This window comes from Antedon bifida, chromosome 7 (assembly GCF_963402885.1).
Source record: "Antedon bifida chromosome 7, ecAntBifi1.1, whole genome shotgun sequence".
Classification (NCBI taxonomy): Eukaryota; Metazoa; Echinodermata; class Crinoidea; order Comatulida; family Antedonidae; genus Antedon; species Antedon bifida.
Genome location: NC_136232.1, coordinates 24,423,320 through 24,446,569, shown reverse-complemented (window position 1 = coordinate 24,446,569; position 23,250 = coordinate 24,423,320). Strand labels below are relative to the sequence as shown.

Below are 23,250 nucleotides of genomic sequence, written 5' to 3'. Positions count from 1 at the left end.
TTTCGACCTTTTTATTTTTCGACAAAACTGTGTAATATGGCTCTATAAGTTGTTGCAAATCAATATATGCGCACATATAGTAATATTATCGCATAATAATTGAATTTTAAAAGGTCGATATTTTGGGCCTTTTTCCGAAAAAATCTCTGTACTATTAGTACAGGGATTTTTTCCAGAAAATTGCAAAATTTCGACCTTTTTATTTTTCGACAAAACTGTGTAATATGGCTCTATAAGTTGTTGCAAAGCAATATATGCGCACAAATAGCGATATTATCGCATAAATATTGAATTTTAAAAAGTCGATATTTTGGGCATTTTTCGAAAAAATTCCTGTACTATAGTACAGCGATTTTTTCAGAAAATGGCAACATTTCTACCATTTATTTTTCTTGTTAAAGCCTCATTTTACTTTGTTCATAATATAAACTATTTTCTTTATATTATATTTTATTTACATTTCAGTTTTTAAAATACATGGCCAACCAATCATCGATTGTTATTTTTACTAATTTAGATCTTTTCTACTATTATTATGTTATTTATGTTTGTTGGTGTTGTTACACATAATAAGAAAGAAAGAATATAACATGAATGGTTAAATATTCATTATACATTGCGTATTACCGGACGATTTATAGAATAACTCTCAACAGTTAGGCTGTGTTTCTGCTGCAAACAATACGCTGTACTGGAATTTTGTGTTTCTGATAGAAAATTGCGTTATTTTTACATGATTGTGGAGATAAAATGGACATTCAAATGCAACAATGCAATTTTTTTTAATGCAATTATTCCACTTATTTTAAATGTAAACTGCTGTCTACATAATAATAATACTATCCTGGATTTATATAGCGCCTAATGTTGGAAAACCTCTACGCGCTGAAAATTATTACCCCGGTCATTTTTGCATTAATTAGGTATGGAAACATACTACCATAATGCAGCTAGTTACCAGCGCAAAGTTTTGTCTTGATCTAACCGGGCACCCATTTATACACCTGAGTAGAGAGGCAAACGTAAGTAAAGTGACTTGCCTAAGGATACACGCAATGCGGCAGAGTTGGATTCGAACCATGCTCTCACGATCAGTAGTCCACTGCGCCACACACCCTCATAACAGGGGAAAAAATTGTGGAATAATTCCGAAATATCGGGTGCATCAGAAGCGCAGCTTAATATTGTAAAGTTAAGTAACATATCGATTTACACTTAAGTCCCCACTTGACTTACTTAAGCAAGAATGTACGTATGACAGATAACTTGACCAACCACCAGTCTGGGTTCCAAACGGAATTTTGACTTAATATTAGTAAAAGATAAATATTTTGGCACATATGGCTTTTCATACGTATACTATTTGAGCTTGCATTTCAGACAAACGTCGAAAAGCCTTGAAATAACTACAGACTTAGGACAAGTCTACAATCACACGAGAACGCGACAGTTCGGATGATCCATCGTCTAACTGACAAACTGACTGACCGATACGCTTTTGAATGATGCATAAAACACTCTCTATTATATATAAATAGCTGCTGGACACTCGTCTCTTTGGGGAGACGCATGCGCACTTGATCGTCTCTTGAATCCATTTTGTTCTAATATTTCTTCATTCGCTCTTTTGTTAAACACTGCTGTACTTTCGGGTAATGCGGTTACTGGTAATGACAGACGCCGGTTAGAATTGATTTCTGTGAATGTCATTGGTCTACGCTTACCTAATTGTTGTTTTCCAAAATAGTTGTCAGAAAAAACTTCCGGGTTGGGAAGCTTTTGCTCATTAAAAACTTCCGGGTCGGGAAGCATTTGCTGGCTTGTGTATGGGCGCATGCTCATTGGTTTGCTTTTAGACTTGATGTCATCGATTGTCGAGTACACGTCTTCTCTGGTGTATGGCTGCATACGATATGAATCAATTTCCGTTGTGGATCTATCAGGCTGAGATTGTGATCTACGGTAAAGTGACGATTTAGCTGGATTTGTTCTTTTTACGGTTGCATAAACTGGTGTTGTCATCTGAGTAGGTATATTAACTAAATCGATTATGTCATCTGGTGTTGTGTCAAATCCTTCTCTTACGGCCCATCCATTGGTATTGTCGTGTTCTCTGATATCATACACATTGCCCTGCTTTCTGATGTCATCACTTCCCATACTACTCCGTTCAACATGTAAAACTTTTCCATCATCAGGGTGTTCAGATATAGCTGTGAGGTGCTTATTTATGTTTGTTCTGTTAACTAATCTTGGGGCAGGGATAGGTTTTATGGAGTCGGTAGCACCACCCAAAGCAGGCTCAGACACTGAACGACTTATCGTGCGTATAGGTTTGTCATCATCAGGTACTGTCCATTTTAGCTTAGCCGGCGCCTTTTTGTCAACGCCATGTTGATCAATGGAATCTGCAGACGTTGATGGCCGTTCATCACTTTCACTACCGATTTCATGAAGGCTTGTGGTGCTACCTTGCACAGGCATTAACCACTTCAATTTACTAGTATTTGTTGGAGGCGCAGTACTAACTACTTTTACAGCGTCTACCTCATTTTCAATAACAGGTACTGTTGGTTTAAATTTACTAATCACTTTGACGTCGTCTGGTTTAGGTAATGTTGTCACAATGTGAACATTATCAATGAAAATAGGAATAACCGTTTTAGACTCTTCTGGGTTTATTCCATTTGTTGACTGGCTAACGTTATTGACAACCTTAGATGAAGGCTTCACCACATCACCATTTGCCGATGAAGCATCATCAAAACCGTAATTAATCTGGGCCAATGAATTCCTATCCCATGTTACTCGTTTCTTTTTGGTTAGATCATTCTTGATTTCTAATTTCTTCTCATCGTCGTTTTGCCAGTTTGGCTGTGCGGCTACAAGCGTTCGCCAACATATTAAGTTGCATAATACACTGACTGTTTTTAGAGCTACAGTGACTCCGAAGAATGCTAGCTTAAAATCATCCAAGTTGTAAATTGAACACGAACCTTTCTCGCCGCACGTTTCCTCCCAGAAAATACAACTAGAGTCGATTGCAGCTCCGAATATAAGAGGCGCTGGAATCATACCTATAAGAAAACAATCAAAGATGCAACCTGAATGAGTGTGTCCCAATTGTAAAAAGTATTTCTATTTCTTTAAATTGAAATGAGGACGACAGGAATGCATCGTTATATCACCACCATCCACACTGTTCTTTGGTTCCCACGCAAGGACGCCGTATGCACGAAGACATATAATTTATCTAACTTTTCTGATGAACTATGATTGGTCTAATTTCTGGCATAGCGTGTACTGTACATCATAGCTTTGCCTAGAAAGCATAACCTCAATCTGAAACTTACCGAATAATCGCATAAAGATTTCTCGCATACCAATTGCCAGTGCCTTGTCATCTTCATCTACAGATCTGAAAGTCAACACACCATAATTGTTACAGGCGTTTATTTTCAAATTATTATATACACCAGTCATATGCTCACTATGTCGGTCGGTCGGTCGGTCGGTCGGTCGGTAAACACTAACTTGAGCACGCGACTGCAGCCATGTATATGGCCTTGTTTGAAGTGACTCTTCTTTGTGAAATTGGATAAAACATTTGTATAGGCTTACCTTAAAGTTACCATAGTTTGCGGCACCTCTTCCATACTGTTTGTACAGGCTATGACAAATAACAGCACAACAAATGGTGCTAGTGCATTACACGTCTTGCTGCACTGAGATGAATCAACCAAACCTCCTGATTCAATGCAAGAACACGACTGCAATGACTATGGCGACAAAATAGAAAATACTATTGGTTTAGGGCAGCAATTTGGGCCAAAATTAATGTGGGCCAAAATTAATGTAGGACTCATGTTCAAAAAGCTCGACAATTGTGCATGCCATGTCAATCCCATCAACACAACGCCTAAAGGTCAAAAGACCACCAAGTTAGGAAAAACATCGTAAAAGAGAATTCATCTTAAAGAAAGATAAGCAATAGCAGCTTATACAAGACAATTCTCAGTTCTCTCAAAATGAATTGTTAGTGAAGTCTCCAAGCCTCATTAACCAAATGGCTGGACTCGAGGAGGAAACATTTACAGTGAAAGACATTCAATTTAAAATGACAACAAAATTGTCGACAAAGTGTCCTCTTACCTGTTCTGCTTCGTCGGTACAACCAGCGTGACATGGTGAGAAATACGTCACACCGTCATCGCCACAAACTGGATCATACACTTCAGGACAACTACAATTTGCATTGCATTCAGCAGCAAGCGTGACGCTATCACTATAACAGAAACAAGGGAAACAAATAGTAAATCCACAATATAATCTGTAAACAAAAACTTGTAGGATTATCTGCCCCCTTCACAACCAAATGACGTCAGGCCACAAACAGTTTACACTGAAAAACTTTGTTTGCAAAACTCGAGCAAAGGTTTAGTAAGAAAGATTTTCTAGGGTAGAAAACTTGTTTGCAGAAGTTAGGCCATGCACCTTCAAACTTCTCCACACTGTGGCAAAATCAATGCAGTTTTCTAGGCTATGAAATAATCTTTGTAGCGAATGTGTTGCGTGTGGTAGTCTAGTGTACTTTTTGAATAATAATTCACGTAATTGAGAAATGGTCAGGGATAGGGCAGCAAATCAACAACAACCGTTTATCTAAACTGTAATTGGTCAAATCACTTTGTGCTGCGCTTACGTCATCCTTGCGTTGAGTTCTAGTGAAAACAATGTCCTCACTCACCTATTCTGATCGTACGCAGATGATATTCCAGCTATTGGTCCGCTACTGCACCCTAGCCCCAGCATAATTAACAGACCCGTTAACGTGATTAGACTTGTAATAAATAACACTTTTGCAGATTCTGTGATTCCAGCTCTTATCTTCTTTATCAAGTAGCCACCGACAAGCTGGCCAAGTCCGAATGCTGGCACAGGTACTAAACCTTAATTAAAAAGAAACAATTATATTCTTAGTAAATTCATTTACAAGCTGGCCAAGTCCGAATGGTGGCACTGGAACATTACATTACTAGTAAATTCAACTGTATTATTCCTTAGAGTTTTTGTACAGGTAATACATTATGGCGGTCAAGGTCAATGGAAATTGGGTTAATATGGAGTAATTACATTAATGTCATGACGACAATATACAGTTATATAACTGTGAAAACCTGTTGGGAATTTCAAATAATTCAAATTTATTAGAGTAAAGGGACTATAAAAATAAACGGAAACTAGCAAATAAACGTCGATGACAACTACTTGTTACATATATTGTAACCGAATACTAACGTTATTATCTGTTTACTATCGAATAATTTCTTATGACCTCAAATATTTTACTACTGTACCACACATCAATTCATTCAACATTTATTTAGAAACAGTTGTTCCAAGAAATAAAAGAAGTATACATTTACAATAACTTAAATGGTAACAATAAATAAGAACTGTTTCAGGGATCAGAAAAAGAAGTACTGATACGGAATTGTATAGTATTGTATGTTTTTAACTGTTGTTATTTTTATTGTAATTTGAACCTTGGAAGGCAAATTTCATTTACTTTGTATTTGACAATAAATTTTAACTTGAACTTGAAAGAAGTACATTGATACTATATGATGACAGTTGAATCAATGTACACGGTATTTAGCCACGGAAACAACGAGTGAAGCACAGAGTTAAGCGTTTAGGGAGAAAGGCGTATCCTTCCAACTCCTCGTCCCGTTTTCATGGGGCCTAAAGGAAATCCACATTGCTGATTTGTATTTCTTTATATTGTGTCACCTTGTACTTTTGTCGTTTTCTTTGTAAAGGTTCTTACAACTACAAAAAAAGGCCATTTTCTTGGTATGATCCATACACTTTCTATAAAAAATATACTTGAATTGAAAAAGGAGAGAGGCGATTTCCAGATAGATGTTATTTTTAAAAAAAATGGTGACTACTTTGATGCGGATTGATACATTAATGCGCTATATCAAACAGCATTTAGTTATTTTGTCAAAAATAAAATTTAAAAATAATATATACTAGAAAAAGACATGAAAAAGCAATACATATGAAAAAGCAATACATTAGAAAACGTCAATGAAATTAAACATTAAAAGCAGAAAAACAAGAGATTCACTTTCATATCTAATTAACTTGTGCAGATTGATTCGAAGACAACATTATGTTCCCAAATTTTGATTTACGTAATATATTTTATTGTGTACAACTTACCAGTAAGAAGGTTAGCAGTTGCTGTCGACAGTCCGAATTGTGTTTCAAAATACTTCGGAATAAAACTTGTTATTCCAAAAACAATTGCCACTGTTGTTACAAAGCCAATGTTTACTGTCATAAATGTTAAATTCCTTAACAGCCGCCAAGTTGAACGTGGTAAACCTAGAGTGATAATGATTTATGGAAACAATAGTTTAAAGCTCTGTTTACACTATCAAACTAGTTTGACAAACAAATGTGTGATGTGCCAAGATATGGTACAGATATGACGTCATCATGTCCATATATCATCACATCGCAAAAAGTTTGATAGTGTGGACATAGCTTTAAATGAAGGCCTACTAGATCACAATTTTAAACACGTGTGCAGACATCAAGATGCAGATTTAATCAACTTACCACAACTCGTAGAGATCTTGCGTTTTTCATTAACCGTTTTTGGTGGTCTCTCTAGCAGCTGTTTTGGAAAACTAAAAAAAGGCAACGCAGAAACAAAGATGATAAAACCAGTGATAATGATTCCAATCCACCATGCTCCTGCCCAGTCTTCATCGTCTGACGTCAGTGGAATGGTGTCGGTGTCAACACGGTAGAAGTCAATCCATAGCTTGATAAAAAAAGACGAGGCTACGAACGACAAGATTGAGCCTACGCCGTACATACTGTTGATGATGCCTTAAAAGAGAAACAATGCTGTCTTATTTGGTACTATTTTTAAAAAGATTGAAACCACAGTATTTTTATTTCTAATCTACAAAACTGCAAAACTAACAATGAATAATTCTACGGTAGAGTTTACAGTACATTCTTGTTTTTATAGCAAGCGTTTTCTGTTAAATTTTAAATGAAACTTTGGTAAAATGTACACACCAATATAGAATGCTGAGTTGCCACTATTTGTGTTATCGTCAATGTAGGAGAAGCCCAGGGGCTTAACAGGCGTCCATGCCGCTCCTGCTATAGCTGCGCCAACAGCAAGCAAAATGTAGGCTTTCGAATTATCATCATTTTGATCTTGTTCATCTGACGAACAATCTAAAGATAAAGTGCATGAGTTATTATAATAACTATATTTTCCGAAATAAAGGAAATTGTAAATTGTAATACACCGAAAATGTAATAACGTTACAGAATAAATTTAGTATCTGTCTTTGAATTAATTAACTTAGTTAAACTAAACGAAAAAAAATAAAAAACTCCTAAATATTTTAAAATAAAACATCCTCAATATATCTAAACAATTCGATGTGTACAACATTTAAAAAAATTAACGTTAAAATAATTAGTATTAAAGTCATGCGGCCTACCTTCATAATCACTCCTATTCAAACGGCAGCGGTTTTCAGTCGGGTGCGTATATAAAGCATACTCTCCGTAAATAAATTGAGGTAGAAAGATTATGATCGTTCCAATAGTTATAAAAAGGAGGCCGATACCAATCCACTGTGGTCGGTTTCTTGAACGTTTACCGCCAAAATAAACTACGAATAACTGAACGGCCAGAGCACCTAAGTTGTATACGGTACCTATCAATGCAACCTGGAAAAGAACACAACAAAATATTTATTCAATTCAATTTTATTTCAAAGTCCATATAAACAATACAAATAACAACAATACAAATAAATAGATGCAAAAAGACTACAAACAAGGTTTGAAAAAAAAAACAACGAAAAAATGAAGTTTGAAAATAAACAACGAAAAAAAGAGATAATTATGAATATTTTGGCCTAGAGTAGTTGGGTCCATTCACGGTTTTTTTAAGCATTTACATGTTAAAAAAATTATATAAATTTCCCCTTATTTAAAGAAATAAATAGATGCAAAAAGAGATTCGACTACAAACAAGGTTTGAAAAGTACTGTAAAAAAAGATAATTATGAATTTTCTATACAGTTTTGAATTTTAAAGCATTTACCTGTTGTTAAATATATTATATTAATTTCTTCTTATCTAAAGAAATGAACAATGCACGATGTTCAATTACTGGAAAGGATGGTCCTGGTTTAGACAAATCAATTATACTGTTATTATTTCATTCAAATTATTGTTAAATAAAAAAACCCATTGTATTTGCCTTTACACAGACGAGCGGTAACGGTAATAAAAAATATGGATTCTATGTTATTCCTTATGACGATTTAAACACAACGCGGAGCGGACGGACGGTTTCCGCTCAGGATAGATACAGATTCTACGTGGGACAAGCTACGCGGTTTTCCGCTTACCGTTACCGCTCGTCTGTGTTATTAGCCTTTTAAACCTTGAAAGCTATAATAGTAGATTTGCAGTGAACCGTTTCCTCCTCCATAAATCTAGTATCTTTTATTAGGTAGCCGACAAAAATAAAGCCGGATTACGCCGCCGATATGAAACTATTTTGGAAGGGTTACGTGTGTAATTAACTATACGATACTGTATCTAGGCAACATTTATAATTCATGTATTATCATAGACAAATTTGTAGGCTCTGTCTACACTATCAAACTTTATGTGACAAAGAATGTGATGTGCCCATATATGGACATGATGATGTCATACCACTACCATATTTAAGCATTTCACTACACATATTTGGGCACATTACACTTATTTTAGTCATATTTCATAGTGTAGACAGAGCTTTAGAATACATGTCACTACAGGATATGAAGATTTACTATAGTTATAACTTATCGTAATTGTAACTTTTTTATAAGCAAGCAATTTAAAAGAAAACTATATGTTATTGTAAACCTTTATTTTTCATTATTTGTTGTAATAAACTATTTTGTGTTACGCTAGCGACCAGACAGGACAACAAACAAACACAGATAAACCATTTATTTAAACGTGTATATTGGTAAATTTGTTATTATTTGTAATACTGATCCTTCATATTTTAAAAATTCTTTGTTGCAACATCTCGAAATTCCTTGTTTATGGTCAAGTACTGTAGGCCTACTGTACAAGGATGTTTTGTACAATACGATAGTATTTATTGTCATTTAAACAACATGGATTGGTTGAATGTAACATGCAATTAGACATATGAATATAATTATGTATTAGAAATTAGTTAAAGTACAGAAAACTTTGTTAACATGTTGCAGAAATATTAAATAATACAGAGGACATTTAGCACATTATGAACATAGTTGATATGAAGCTGAACATTATTATTACATCCCACGGGGAACATTCTCAACATAACTACGTAAAGTTGGAGTGGTGCTAATAATAATGTGAGTTTAAACAGAGAGGATACGAAGAGGTAAAAATGTTTAAAGATGCATTGTCCCCCAAAAACATGAAAAATGAAGATTAATTAAATCAGACTTTGAATAGGTTATTTTGTAGTTTTAATAAAATTAATCACTTCCATAGAAAAAAAACAAAAATAAAAAAAATGTTTTTACTTATAAAATAACATAATAAATGACAACAAATCCGTTGACTGACAGCCAAGTTTTTCAGATAAATAAATTTGGTTTATATCCAATATTTGGTTAAAGTGAATAACTATTAGGCCTATGTGACATTAAAATGCCATGTTCAACAACAAAAATTTAACTTAATTATTTTTTAGGGGCACAATACATCTTTAACGAAATACAAAAAAAAAGTATATTAGAGTACATTTTGTTTTCATTCATGTTTTGTAGTGCGGTATCAAAATTAGTATTGTACTGGGAAGGTTTTAAAGTACATTTGAATTGACCAGGGGAAAAGGTCATACGAATGAGAGATGCTGGTGATGACATCATCAGATGGACTTCTTTGCTTTTGTTTATTAATGATGGCTAAGATAATGATTACGATGAAGATGATATATAATAATAATATAAACGATTTAGATAATTATGAGGGTTGTAACTGAGATGGCAAAGAAAAGAAAGAAAAGAGGAGAACGAAAAGAGGGGAAAGAAAAGAGGAGAAAGAAAAGAGGAGAACAAAAAGTGGAGAAAGAAAAGTGGAGAACGAAAAGAGGAGAACGAAAAAAGGAGAAAGAAAAGAGGAGAACGAAAAGAGGAGAAAGTAAAGAGGAGAACAAAAAGAGTAGAAAGAAAAGTGGAGAAAGAAAAGAGGAGAAATAAAAGAGGAGAAAGAAAAGATGAGAAAGAAAAGTGGAGAAAGAAAAGAGGAGAAAGAAAAGAGGAGAACAAAAAGAGAGGATGATGATGATGGGATATTACGTAATGACATTTGCATTTAGCGATAACATTATTTTGAAGATACAAATAGAAAACTTACCTTGGATAAGGAAAGATTGTAACGCGTTTCCAGCGTGGTAACACTACTAGATATGGATCCAACGAAGAACGCGTCAGCAAAACTGACGGCACACATACAGAAGACGAATGACCTGATGCTGTTTAGACACTTAGGCCATCGCTTTGGACACTGCTCCACCCAACCACAATAAACTCCACTAGAAGAATCCTTCTTGTCCGTCATTTCAAATGGTATCGCGTCAATTAGTTTCAACCCTAAGAACTTGATAGTATGCACTACTGTATATCGGTAGACTTTTATCAACGTATACAATTAAGAAGTTATGCAAATAAATTTACATGCAAATGTCCCGTAGCATACAGGTTTCATAGCTGGCTATAGATCTAACGTCTGTCAGTATGGGGCACTGATAGTGCACTGACGCTCTAACAATATATAGACATTAGAATTTACGATGCAATGATACCTCAAGTTCGAACCAATGGATTGTATGGTCCAGTGAAGCGAAAGATTTACACTTTCAAAAAGGGCCAAGTTTGGTGAAGGACAAATCGCGTTGTATTTGAGTAGGTAATTGTATATTTTTGGTGTTTAGTAGTTTTACGAGCTTCAGTCCAGGGAACACATGCGCCGGTTAAATACACTTTTGATATCATAAAAATCTTTCATTTTACTTCTTGTCTGGTACAACGCCTCCTGCTCATAGTTATTCAAAATATGCCAATCATATTCATTGGTCCATTTAATAGAGGAAATTTGATATACAATAAACTCAACCCATACAAGTAAATGAATGGAGTTAACTAACTTAAAATATACCTTTCGACACACCACGACTGTGGTTGTTGAACTGGCAATTCACTAGTATTGTGTGGTAAACAAACTACGATAATGTTTCAAAGAAAACGACAAATATCACTGTTAAACGTTTTTCCACTGAAGCTCTGTCTACACTATCAAACTTTATGTGACAACAAATGTGATATCTACCATATTTGGGAATATTTTTGTCAAACTAGTTTGATAGTGTAGACAGAGCTTAATATAGACACAAAATACAATAGATATAACAATCATTTACTATAATAGGAATAATTTAAAATTAAACAAAACAATTCCTAAAGTTTGGTCCCAACTAGGACGCAATGCAAGGACGTAAGCGCATCGCAAGAAAGAGTTGACCAATCACAAGCGAAAGAAGAATGGATACAATAATTGGTCACTTGCGGTGCGTGTACGTCCTTTTTAGTTGCTTCCTAGTGGCAAGCTAACATTTCTTTCCTCTTGTGCTTTTGAAGGAGATTTACTGCGAATGTAGAGAAGAATACGTTCAAAGAATTCGTAGGAATCACAATCACCAACAGGGGATATTAACCATTGGTTTACACAGAGTTTCAGAAAATCATAATTGAAGAATAGATAATAAAAAACAATGACAAACAAAATTGTTTCTTTTTGACTCATCGTCCACCGTAATCCAGTTATCATTGCATCTTTTAATCATAATTATACATAACTTCTATAATTCTATCCATCCGTTTACCATTCTCATACAATTCACTTTATAAGAACACCCTTTTGTGTATTAAACGTCAATTATTTTACACAAACAATACATAAAGTAGCGATAGATTTACACAGTTGCCAGTTCTTTTGTTTTGGATAATACTCGAACTTGAACTTGCTATATTATCGGCGGAATACGAACTTTATGAATCTCTATAGGGTGTTTCATAGTACTGGTAGCGGCTTGCAAGAAGCATTGTTTCAGAAATAGATTGAATCAGGGCAGAACTTCACTTTTTCCTGATTCAACTGAAATGAATGAAGTAAATACTACTTTTTAAAACACTAACACTTGGTTGTCATTAGGACGCAGGACAGTTCCCACAACACGTGATTTCGACTAATGACAGTTTAAAAGAGACTTTGTGTGTATATACGTCTCTGTTTTGTATCCTAATGGGGACAGAGCTTTAGTTTCATTATTTAACTAAACGGCGGTCGTCTTCCGTTTCATGATACGTTACCGGTGAATAGGAATCAAAATTATCTATAGTCATTATAACATGTATTTAAAACTGATTGTAATTGTTTGTACCTACTGTGGAGTATGTATTTCAAGCTAAAGGTTAAATCTGGGAAGGCTTTTGTAACAATTATACAAGCTATTTGAGAATAACGTTTCTAGTTTATCAAATATAAAGATAAGACTATCGATATTTTCTTTGACGCTTTGTCCAAATTTAAGTCTAAAGTTCTTAAATCGATTTAAGTTTGCCTTTTTGTATGTTTCATGTTTTGTATTTTAATTCTATATTTATATCTAAAGAGTTTTAAGGCATCCTGTAATTGGCGATTTTTCGCTGTTGAATGTGGTTGAAATGAAAAAAAGGAAGAAAGAAAGAAAAGAAATATACTAGGCCTATTTGGTCGTAACCTGTAATGTTGAGTATAGTTTATTCCCTCAGGCAAAACTAGTCTGTTTGAAACTTCCCGTAATTTGGTTGTAATCCATAGTTTATTGTCACATAGGCGAGACATACTCAGTTGAAAGCCTCCATTCAATCATTTTGTTACTAAACTCTAAGCAACCTTCAAGCTGATCTACTTTTAGCTGATTCCTTAAGAAAATGGATCATAATTAATAACAAACGTAAAATACATTAGACAATAATGCTGCGTGTAAGTTCAGATAGCGTTCATTGGTTTTGAGGTTTTCGTTGGCGATACATATTACAATCCAGGATTTGACACTTGTATTAGACGACTACAAAAGAAGTCGCTACCGGTTTTGTGTTTAACATTTTGTTATATATCTCTTGAAATAACGGATATAGATTGTTTCATGGTCTAATGTATAACAATTGTCGTTAAAACTAGGACGGTTCAATATTACAAATATCGAAAGCACGTAAACACATTTTTATTATTTAAAACATAAATACTTGTCAAATTATAATATGTTTATTTTTCTATTTTTTTTTTCTTTTTAAAATATTTTTCTCTTGTAATCTTCTTCTCAACCGGACAAAATGAGCATAAAATAAAGTTTGAATATTGTGTTAACAGAACGAAATCATAATTTTGAATAATTCTTCTGCTAAGTTTCATTTGAATTAATATATACAATGTGTTTCTGAGGATACCCGTAGATTATGCAGGGAAGGGTGTAATTTCACTCATTAATGATAATGACAATCTATATAACGATGAGCATGTTGACATTAGACGGCGATAGAACGATGACGTGACGATACACACATAATAATAATAATAGAGATTGCTAACGACGGTGATGAATAGGGACTTTACGAAACAGGACGGTGAGGGGAGGACGACAAATATCATGTGGCTTCCCGTCCGCGTAATTTTTTTTTCCAGGACGAACGTGGGCAATTTACATAAATGGGCGTGGCTTACCCACCCCCCCCCCCCCCCACCCACCCCACGACTACTCTCGCGTTTCTTAAAGTCCTTAATAATAGCTGGCGGCGGCGACGACAAAGACGAGATGATAGTGACGTCAACAACGATGGAAATGATGACGATGATGACAATGGAAATGATAAGACGATGATGATGACGAAATGATATAAGATATAAATGATACTTCGAAGGCAATAATGAAGATGGTAACGACGTATGATAGATGTCGACGATGGTTTACATAATGATTATCAGAGCTTCTGTTCCGCGGCAGTAGACGGCAATTTAACAGATCGTGACGAACGGAACGTGTTCTTCCACGTTACACGAGCATTCAGGTTACGTTAAATTACCGTTTTCTTCGGCTATCGTCCCGAAAAGAAAACTGGCTAATGACGACAACGAGACGATGATGAAAATAACAATTATGAAAAAACTAATGACAACGGCGATTATATAAATGATAAGCACAATGATGATAATAATACGATATAATATATCATAATGACAATGAAGATGACATAGAGACAATTACTGAAATGATGAAGATGAATATATCATTAATACAAAGACAATGAATATGCATCATTGAAAGTTATATGGTGACTGGTGACCGATTTACAGATCAATGTAACTAATGTATTGATAAAAGTTTAAACAAACTTTTTCCAAGAATAACAGTTTGTACCTGACTAGCGTGTAAATCACAAGTCCCGGGGCGCCCTCTTGATCACCCCACAAGGACCAAATCAGGGGGGTCAAATCACCAATGCTTTATGACCAGTAAAAGTATATACAACTTAATTAGGACTAACTTACTGTGCCCTGTTACATAAAATAATATATTTTATATCAAATTAGGTTAATCATAATTCGAAAGACCTACTAATCTAGAAAGAAAAAAGTAATTTAGGAATCTACCACCTCCTCTGCGATGGTTAATAAGGACGCGAGCGTATCACTATGACAACTAAATACTACATAATTGTATTATTAGGGGTGCAGCAATGACGTTGGTGTTTATAGGGTAAACCTGAGTACCATAACAAATATCATAATAAAAATATCATAATAAAATGTCAAATTTTGAGAGTCGTACGTCAAAACAATGTAAATAGCACAAAAATGTCCATAAGATTTCATCTGAGTCTTGAGCAGTTTGTGAATCAACTCTCCCGGGGCTACCTCCACAAAGTAAAACAAAAATATCATTATATTAATTAGTAGAATAATCTTCATTTGGCTTTAAACATAACTGTATTATATTACAATGTAACAGCCCCAAGTCTGTATTTATTTTGTTGTATCTTTTTTATGTTAGTCCACCACTTGACGTTTCTAGCTCAACTAGTATACGTATGAAACGCCACATGTGCCAACATATTTATCTTTTTACTAATATTAAGTCTGGAACTCAGACTAGTTACCGTATAATCCAGTTCCGGCGAATACCGGGCATTGCTGGCACAGTACGTTTTAAATAACACAAACAAGCTATTCTACGTCGTTTATTCTCTTAATTAAAAACTGTTTTCAATTTTAATTGACAATTACAAAGTATTCACTCGATTTTACTTTATTTTATTGCACTTTTATGTGATTTACTTCTAATAATTTGAAAACAAAATTGCGTGAACCCTTCACCTACCGATTTCATTCGATTTTTATAAACATTTTCTAAATAAAATAGTCCTACTTAAACACTACATTATCAACGTTAAATCTAATATATTTGTTTTTACCATCTACAAGACAATTATAAACATCATCATTTACATCATATATACGACACAACACAATTATGACAATATATGTATATTATATTATATTTTATATTATGATCTTATTGCTGTATTTGACGTATCCACTCCACAAACGACAACTCCTCACTTCACGACGTACCGCATTTATTCGAATGAATTCCCAGGGGTGTTTATTCTTCAGGAAGGGGGGGGGGGGGGGGGGGGGATGTAGAGTTTATTCAAGAAAGGCGTTTATTTTTTAGGTGTAACATGGCAACAAGTATAATCAAATAAATACGCACTAAATATGAAAAACACAACACAAATAATATCAAGAAGTGATAAAATACAGTAGAAATTGTATAATGCTTGGTAGATTGTATCATGTCAATCAATGAATTCTACTACAAATAGAAATGTGTATACTGTGCATGTGGCGGGGTGGTATTATTTGAGAAATTAAATAAATTCCCCGTTTATTCGAGGGTTGGGGGGGGGGGGGGGGAGATTGTTATTCCAAATGGGAGGGGGGGGGGGGGGTGTGTTATTCGAATAAATACGGTATTTCCAACCCATACACACTGTGCTTCTTAATATAGGAGAGTCACCGTATTATGACGAGGTTCTCTAAAAATGAGTATCTTTTGTGACTTTAGTAGTGTCCAAAAGCAAGGGTCTGTAAGCCTACTAATACGGTTCCATCTATTAGGATTATGGACAAAATGGTCCAATTGTTTGCGCATTATACCGATGTCATCCCGTTTGAATACGATAATGAAAAACCTTATTATGCCTGTGTACCACCATAGTGTATCACCTGTCTGTACGACATATACAATATTGCGAAGGCATATACCGAGATAAATAATATATATATGTCAATTATATTTTGTAGGCCTATACAATATATATAATTCTGATTACAGCAAAGTTGAAATGACATTAAAGCATGCTGCTGTTTGTATAATTAATTTGTTTTTATTGAAATAATTATTTATTGATATCTTACGTCCGCTTCTATGCACGCACACATTAATATAGAAAACATCCTCGCGTCGTATAAGTTACATGAAATCTCTACTAAGATCTAAAACCGGTGGGGGCGCGTGCGTATATCTTGACGTAATAGGCAGTGGAATATTAAATGCAATACGATAGGAATCTCTAAAGCTCTGTCTACACTATCAAACTAGTTTGACAAAAAAAAAAGTGATGTGTCCATATATGGACATGATGATGTTATATCACTACCATATTTGGGTATATCACTACCATATTTGGGCACAGCACACGTTTTTTGTTACTAGTTTGATAGTGTAGACAGAGCTTTATACTGTATTAAACGTAAACAATAATGTACCACTTAGAAGTAGTACACCCAGGGCACCAAGATTGGAAGTTTAACATAACGTGCCGAGCTGCACCCAGCATAAACACGTTCTAAAGCGTGGTTCACTAGCAACGAACGTAACGCAAACGACGCAACGTAAAAAAAATGCCCTTCCAATAATTGTGTTTGCCCCCGCCTCCGTGAAATCAAACCTGCGATTTTTGCAGCACTATTGCGTCGTAGATTCCCACTTGTGATTACGCAATACAGAACTTTGCGTCGATACGTCATTGCATTGCGTTCTAGTGGGAACCACGCTTAAGAACATATTCGTGACAAAAATACAATGAATTTTACGAAAAAAAATGAATTGCGTCAAACCTTTAAAAAAATTGTTTTACATTGGATTTTAACGAGTAAACTATTGAACCAGGAAAACACATTAACAATACCAATACGGCGATTAACTGTCTGTACAATTTGTTACAGCCCTATACTTTTTTTCTTTTTGTCTCTCTACAAAATAGCCAGACTTGCATGGGAAATATGACCTAGATGTTCATAACGTCAGACATTGTACAATTATTGTTCCATTTACCGTTTTTACAATACTGTCTTTCCTTTTCGCAACTAGAACTATTTTAAAAATATCCTAATCGGTAATAAAATCATATTTAAACACGCTTTGTAATTTTACGATGGAAAGAACAACTATTAAATGTCTTTGAATTTGACACGCTTCATAATTTTGATAGCTGCTATAGTTGTTGTTATAGTAGCAAACATTAACAAAATGTTTGATTTATGTATGTATCAGTAACTATAAGTACAGTTGTAGTTTATTAACCAAACGCTGATATATGTTGATAACACGGCCTATGAAAAATTAGATACCGGGCCTAGTTTCTTTCCGGCGGATGAGGTTACAAACAGTAGAAAGGGTAATTAAAAATGGCTCTCTCATTTACCAATACCGAAAAAAAAAATGTTTTTGTACCTAAAAACAAATGTTGAATAAATAAAAGGGTAAATTGTTTTACCGATAAAAACAGAACAATAAAGTAAGGATCATAATAGTCCTGCGTGTCACTTTCATTTTGTTAGTATGAACACAGTTATTAAATACAAATAATTATGAAATTCGTTCTGCTTAATGTTGAGATTACTTTCAACAAACAAGGTATCATAACGGGATAAGTTAGTACAAACGCACAGTATATGTCGGAACCACCACAAAGCGATTCGTTACCATGGTGTAAAGAAAGATTACGTATTTATCTAGTAAACAATCCGACAAGAATGATGGAAATTTTAAAACGCTTTTTTTTGGCACCTGTAACACAATAAATGTCAATGGATTTATATCCCATCGGATCCGCCTGCAATTATCTTTCGTCGTCGAACAAAAAATATAGCATAAAATCAAACAAACGTGTTTTTAAGAGCATCGAAAAAATTCAACCCGATGACGTACAACATATATCCCATAATATTAAATGGTTGCTTGTATTAATATTTAAACGTTTTGCGAATGCGTACATCTGCGTCGGATACTAAACGTAAACGTACAATAAGTTTACCATGCGTTCGCAACAGATTCGATTGCGTTTCCACAATTTGAAAGCGTCAGCTGTTGACGCGTGCGATCTTTTTCGACGGACGATTCGATTCGTCGGCTGTTAATCCGCCGTAACAAAAAAGGTCTGTTTTAATTTTGTTCAAGCATATTTTTTCTAATAGCCTGGTGGGTGGGTGGGCGGGCATTTAAATTTCTTCTATATCTACAATAACCTTTCGTTAATAGTATAGCTATTATTCATTTCTGTTAGCACAAATACAGCACACACCAAAACGTAACCTTATACAATAATAAATTGCTAACTATCTGTACTGTATGTGTAAATTGTCCAGTATCATAGGCAAATTCTGTAATACAGTGTCACATGTGTCGCCTGTACCAATCATAAACCATAGCCTAGCCTAAACTTACCATAATATAGGCGTCACATGTGATACCTTTTTTGTATGTGTTTCGTGTACAATTATTGTACTGCCAAATCCCTTCTACTGTACATAACCTTTTAAGCTCTGTCTACACTATCAAACTTTATGTGACAAAGAATGTGATGTGCCCATATATGGACATGATGATGTCATATCACTACCATACTTGGGCATATCAATACCATATTTGGGCATATCACTACCATATTTGGGCACATCAAACAGTATCTAGACTAGGAAGACTGAATTGACTGTTCAATGTTTAGCTACCAGTATCCTACTTATAATAATAATTTCATTTATCATATTATTACTAAGATCAATTTTAATATTTATCTATAAAAATTATATCAAGGAGATTATGCTCTCTATTGTAAAATATTTGAACAATTTTAAATAAGTTATTTAAAAAAAGGGAATTTTAAAACACAATTTTTGTGCACCATTCCTAAGAAATTTCCATAAAAAAGCACCAGAGAGAATTAAGTACTATTGGAGATAAAAAAAATTATAATTTGCTAAAATTATATAAAAAAATTCAAAATAGAATAACTAAATTTGAGAATAAAATTAATATTTAGAATATATATGTATTTTGTTAAGAATATAGTGGAAAAATATTATGCGTATAGGTGTATTGATTATTTCTTCGTTGCCATTAACCGTCGTAATAATTCAGTGACCTTACCCTGGAGGGCCTCCTTCTGCCGATCCGCAGCGAGGAGTTCTTCTTGTAAGTGTTCTAGTGTTGCTAGTAAGGACGCCCTCTCCTGTTCTAGGGTACTTATACCTGAACTCATCAGCTGTGCTTGTTCCTTCAACTGCAGGTTCTCCATCTCAAGCTGGTTGTGGTTCCTCATGAACTCCTGATCAATGAAGACAAGTGGTCCGTCACATCGGTCGCTGGTACGATCATGAACCTCGTCTAAAACACAAACAATTATTATTATTATTATTAATATTATATACTTCGCTCAAGTACCATCTAGGTCGTGCCCACGGATGGTTCTTGAATACACAGTAATTACAGTAAAAACACTGGCGATTTCAAATGTACGTACCGCAGGACTATAATACATTGTCGTTTAAAGAAAGGAATAAATTGACATTTATTAGTTGTTTGTTTTTTTTTCTAATGTTTGCAACATTTTTTGGATCAAACTCAAATTTATTTTTATTTTATTATGCTGTCAGAAGTTCGGCAACATTATTCATGACATCACCTTAAACACGTCGGTGTCCGACTTACGAAAGTTGGAAAAACTCTTCAAAAAATCCGTAAAAGCAGCAGCTGAACTACTTAAAAAATTGCTAAAGCATTCAGCATGTTTCCAAACGTAAAATATTAATATCATTATTAAATACATAAATAAATATTTAATTTAATAGAGCCACCTACCTCGTATATGAAATACTCCATCAGGAGACCTTTCTATCGTCATTCGTGTTATATTTACATCAAGTGGAATCGGAGGAGGGCTTGTAATGTAGACTAATGGCATATCGTCCTAAAAATTATGACAAAATATGATAAACTAATTTAATATTGCAAATAAAGAAAACAAATCAAAATTGTTTCCTATACAAGGATCGTTTATATACACTACGTTGATACGGTCAATGTGTCGCTGCGGTTAATGCAGGCATAGTGGTGCGTGACTGAGAAGAGGGCGCTCTCATGACTGCCCGATTGAGAATGCAGATGTACTTGATGGTCCCTCTTGATGGCTTGCTTATAGAGCTGTTATTGGATTGGAGTAGACTCTCTAGTTGGATATAGTGCCTCTATGGTAATGCCGCTATTTGATGGCTGGGAGAAAGAAGGGTGTATGAACAGTTGTAATGACTTCAGCTTTGTCTACATTATCAAACTTCATGTGAAAAAAAAATGTGATGTGCCCATACATATATAGAGATGTCATATCACTACCATATTTGAGCACATCACACATTTTTTGTCAAACTAGTTTAATAGTGTAGACAGACTTTAAAAGGGATTTTGTCCATCATAGACTGAGGTGTTTTTGTTCTTCTATTGATTTTCTCTCAGTATATTGAACACCTAATAAAATACCTGTAGTTGTATTTTTGTGTTTTTCAATTCAATCTTCATCGGCATTGCTTCTCCAACAATCTCGTCTTCAACAAACCCGGTCAAGTTCGAGATGGTTGACTTTTGAAATTCAGAAATAAATCCATCCACCTAAAAAGTAATAATAATTGCTTTCACACATTTCATTTACAAACGAAAAATACAAGTAAATAATAATAATAATAATAATAAATAATATATTTATACAGGATAAAACAATCAGATAACAGTGTATCTGTTTTACATTGTGGTCCTGTCTTAATCAAAATATACAAAAGAGAAACTTAATTAAATATAATACAGTTTTTATGAAAAGAAATGAGATTTGTATCTATCCTTAAAGTACAATCAATAAATATTTTGATACCTCACTTAACACCCATACTCCAATTTTAATTTGCGACCTTGTAACACCCTCCTTAAACCCATGTAGTTTATACCTATTAAAAATACATGAGTCCCCTGCTAGTGTGTTCAAGCTATAACCTTGATGGCATGTATATAGGGTATTCCTTGTTGTCCTTTTGTAATTAGCTACTTTACATAAGGTATGCAGACAGATTAATTTTATAAAGAATGCAAGTCAGAAATATACCAATGCAGTGATTATATAGTTCAAATATTATGACCTCTCCCAGGTGGCCATAGCAATAGTTATACAATAATTTTGTCAATTTAGTAAATAGGTTGACGTAAATAGAGGCCTTGTCCTGCGATGATAAACAAATAATAAATGTTTATGAGCCAAATAATATAAATATTTTGATTCATTGAAGAAATATTTATCGCTTAAGACATAAACCTTAATTTTATTATGTAATTGAACTAGGGGATGAGCATTGTCCAATAGCCAAGAAATTTAGCTTAAATCGATTCTCAGTACTGTATCTCCACATATGGCATAAATTTGTCCAGTATCATAGACACATTCTCATTACAGAGTCACATATGTACTACCTGTATTATGTTAGGTTAGTTACAGCAGTAACTGCATTAGATAACCCATTTTCTCCTTACCTGTAATACTGCATACCCTCTGTCTGCAGCAGTCTCACAGAATTTCTCAGCTCCTGGCCCGCTAATAAACCTGATCTTAGCTACTGGAGATTGTAATGTAGCTTGTAGTAACATTTCTCGTTCACTTGCATCACTCGTTTTTCTACTCAACTCTGTAAAATAAAATTATAAAAACAAAAGTTAGTTTGTGTGAAACAAATTTTTATTTCCTTTAAATAGCATTAGCAAAATTAAATTGGGAATAGGCCCAGAATTTTTAAAATTAGTTTTCTTTAAGCTCGTTTTCTACTATCAAAATAGTTTGACAAAAAAGTGATGTGATGTGCCCAAATATGGTAGTGATATTACCAAATATAGTTGTGATATGACATCATCATGTCCATATATGGGCACATCACATAATTTTGTCACATAAAGTTCGATAGTGTAGACAGGGCTTTACTTAGAAAGGGTATATTTTTGATACTTTGATATTATTAAATTGTAATAAATTTGATTTCATAAACATCACTTCAACTTAAAAGCCTTTTAAGATTACAGACACATTTGTTTTGTGTTCCTTTATTTATATTAGGCCAAATTGCCAAGTATAACCATGAGCATTCATTCACAATCCTTTTCAAAGTTGGCAATCCTGTTTACAAGACAAACATGCACACAAAAGATGATGCTCTACATAAACAAAGTATTTGGGAGTGGATTTGAACCAAGAACCCTGGACTGGTAGCAGAGCGTCTTTACCACTAATCTACCAATTGCAATCAATTTACCTGTTTGTCTTTTAGACATATACTGTTCGTAGTTCATGTTGCCTTGCTCTTCACGTTCAAATGCGCCAACCTCAATCCTAGCAGCCATGTCGTTGTTGTCCAAGTCCACGGCAACATTCACACCATTTAAACTTACTTTTAAAACAGACACCTGTAAACAAATTAGGTAATTAACATTATTATTGTTGTCAAAGTCTATAGCAACATTACACCATTTAAACTTACTTTTAAAACAGACACCTGTAAACAAATTAGGTAATTAACATTATTATTGTTGTCCAAGTCTACAGCAACATTCACACCATCTAAACTTACTTTTAAAACAGACACCTGTAAACAAATTAGGTAATTTAACATATTATTAAAGTGCATACTGTATGTTCAAAGGAGACGGCTTTTAAATGAACTTCTTGTTCA

The 23,250-nt window shown here is 34.2% G+C and overlaps 2 protein-coding genes across 3 annotated transcripts in view; both read right to left on the bottom strand.

The window, feature by feature from the left end:
• The window catches only part of LOC144848741 (bridge-like lipid transfer protein family member 3B), a 109,311-nt gene that overhangs the window by 64,786 nt on the left and 21,275 nt on the right, over positions 1-23,250 (bottom strand). Inside the window, exons 16-20 of one of the 2 annotated variants that reach the window (XR_013613910.1) lie at positions 22,834-22,984; positions 22,064-22,215; positions 21,029-21,157; positions 20,354-20,462; positions 19,029-19,879 (exon numbers count right to left, since the gene is read on the bottom strand). Coding sequence is in view for 1 of the 2 variants with exons in the window: in XM_078705607.1 (XP_078561733.1) it covers positions 19,596-19,879; positions 20,354-20,462; positions 21,029-21,157; positions 22,064-22,215; positions 22,834-22,984 (825 nt within the window). In the remaining variant the exon portion in view is untranslated. Of the gene's footprint in view, positions 1-15,375; positions 19,880-20,353; positions 20,463-21,028; positions 21,158-22,063; positions 22,216-22,833; positions 22,985-23,250 lie in introns of those variants that run through there. The other variant, XM_078705607.1, reaches the window with a different exon arrangement.
• On the bottom strand, positions 360-10,685 carry LOC144847689 (solute carrier organic anion transporter family member 2A1-like). Its single transcript, XM_078704175.1, has 11 exons — positions 10,468-10,685; positions 7,542-7,773; positions 7,105-7,269; positions 6,634-6,909; positions 6,232-6,396; positions 4,748-4,949; positions 4,153-4,285; positions 3,622-3,779; positions 3,354-3,418; positions 1,430-3,077; positions 360-1,282 (listed from the first exon to the last, which is right to left on the bottom strand). The coding sequence occupies exons 1-10, from the start codon at positions 10,669-10,671 to the stop codon at positions 1,525-1,527; spliced, it is 3,153 nt and encodes a 1,050-aa protein (XP_078560301.1). The 5' UTR covers positions 10,672-10,685; the 3' UTR covers positions 360-1,282; positions 1,430-1,524.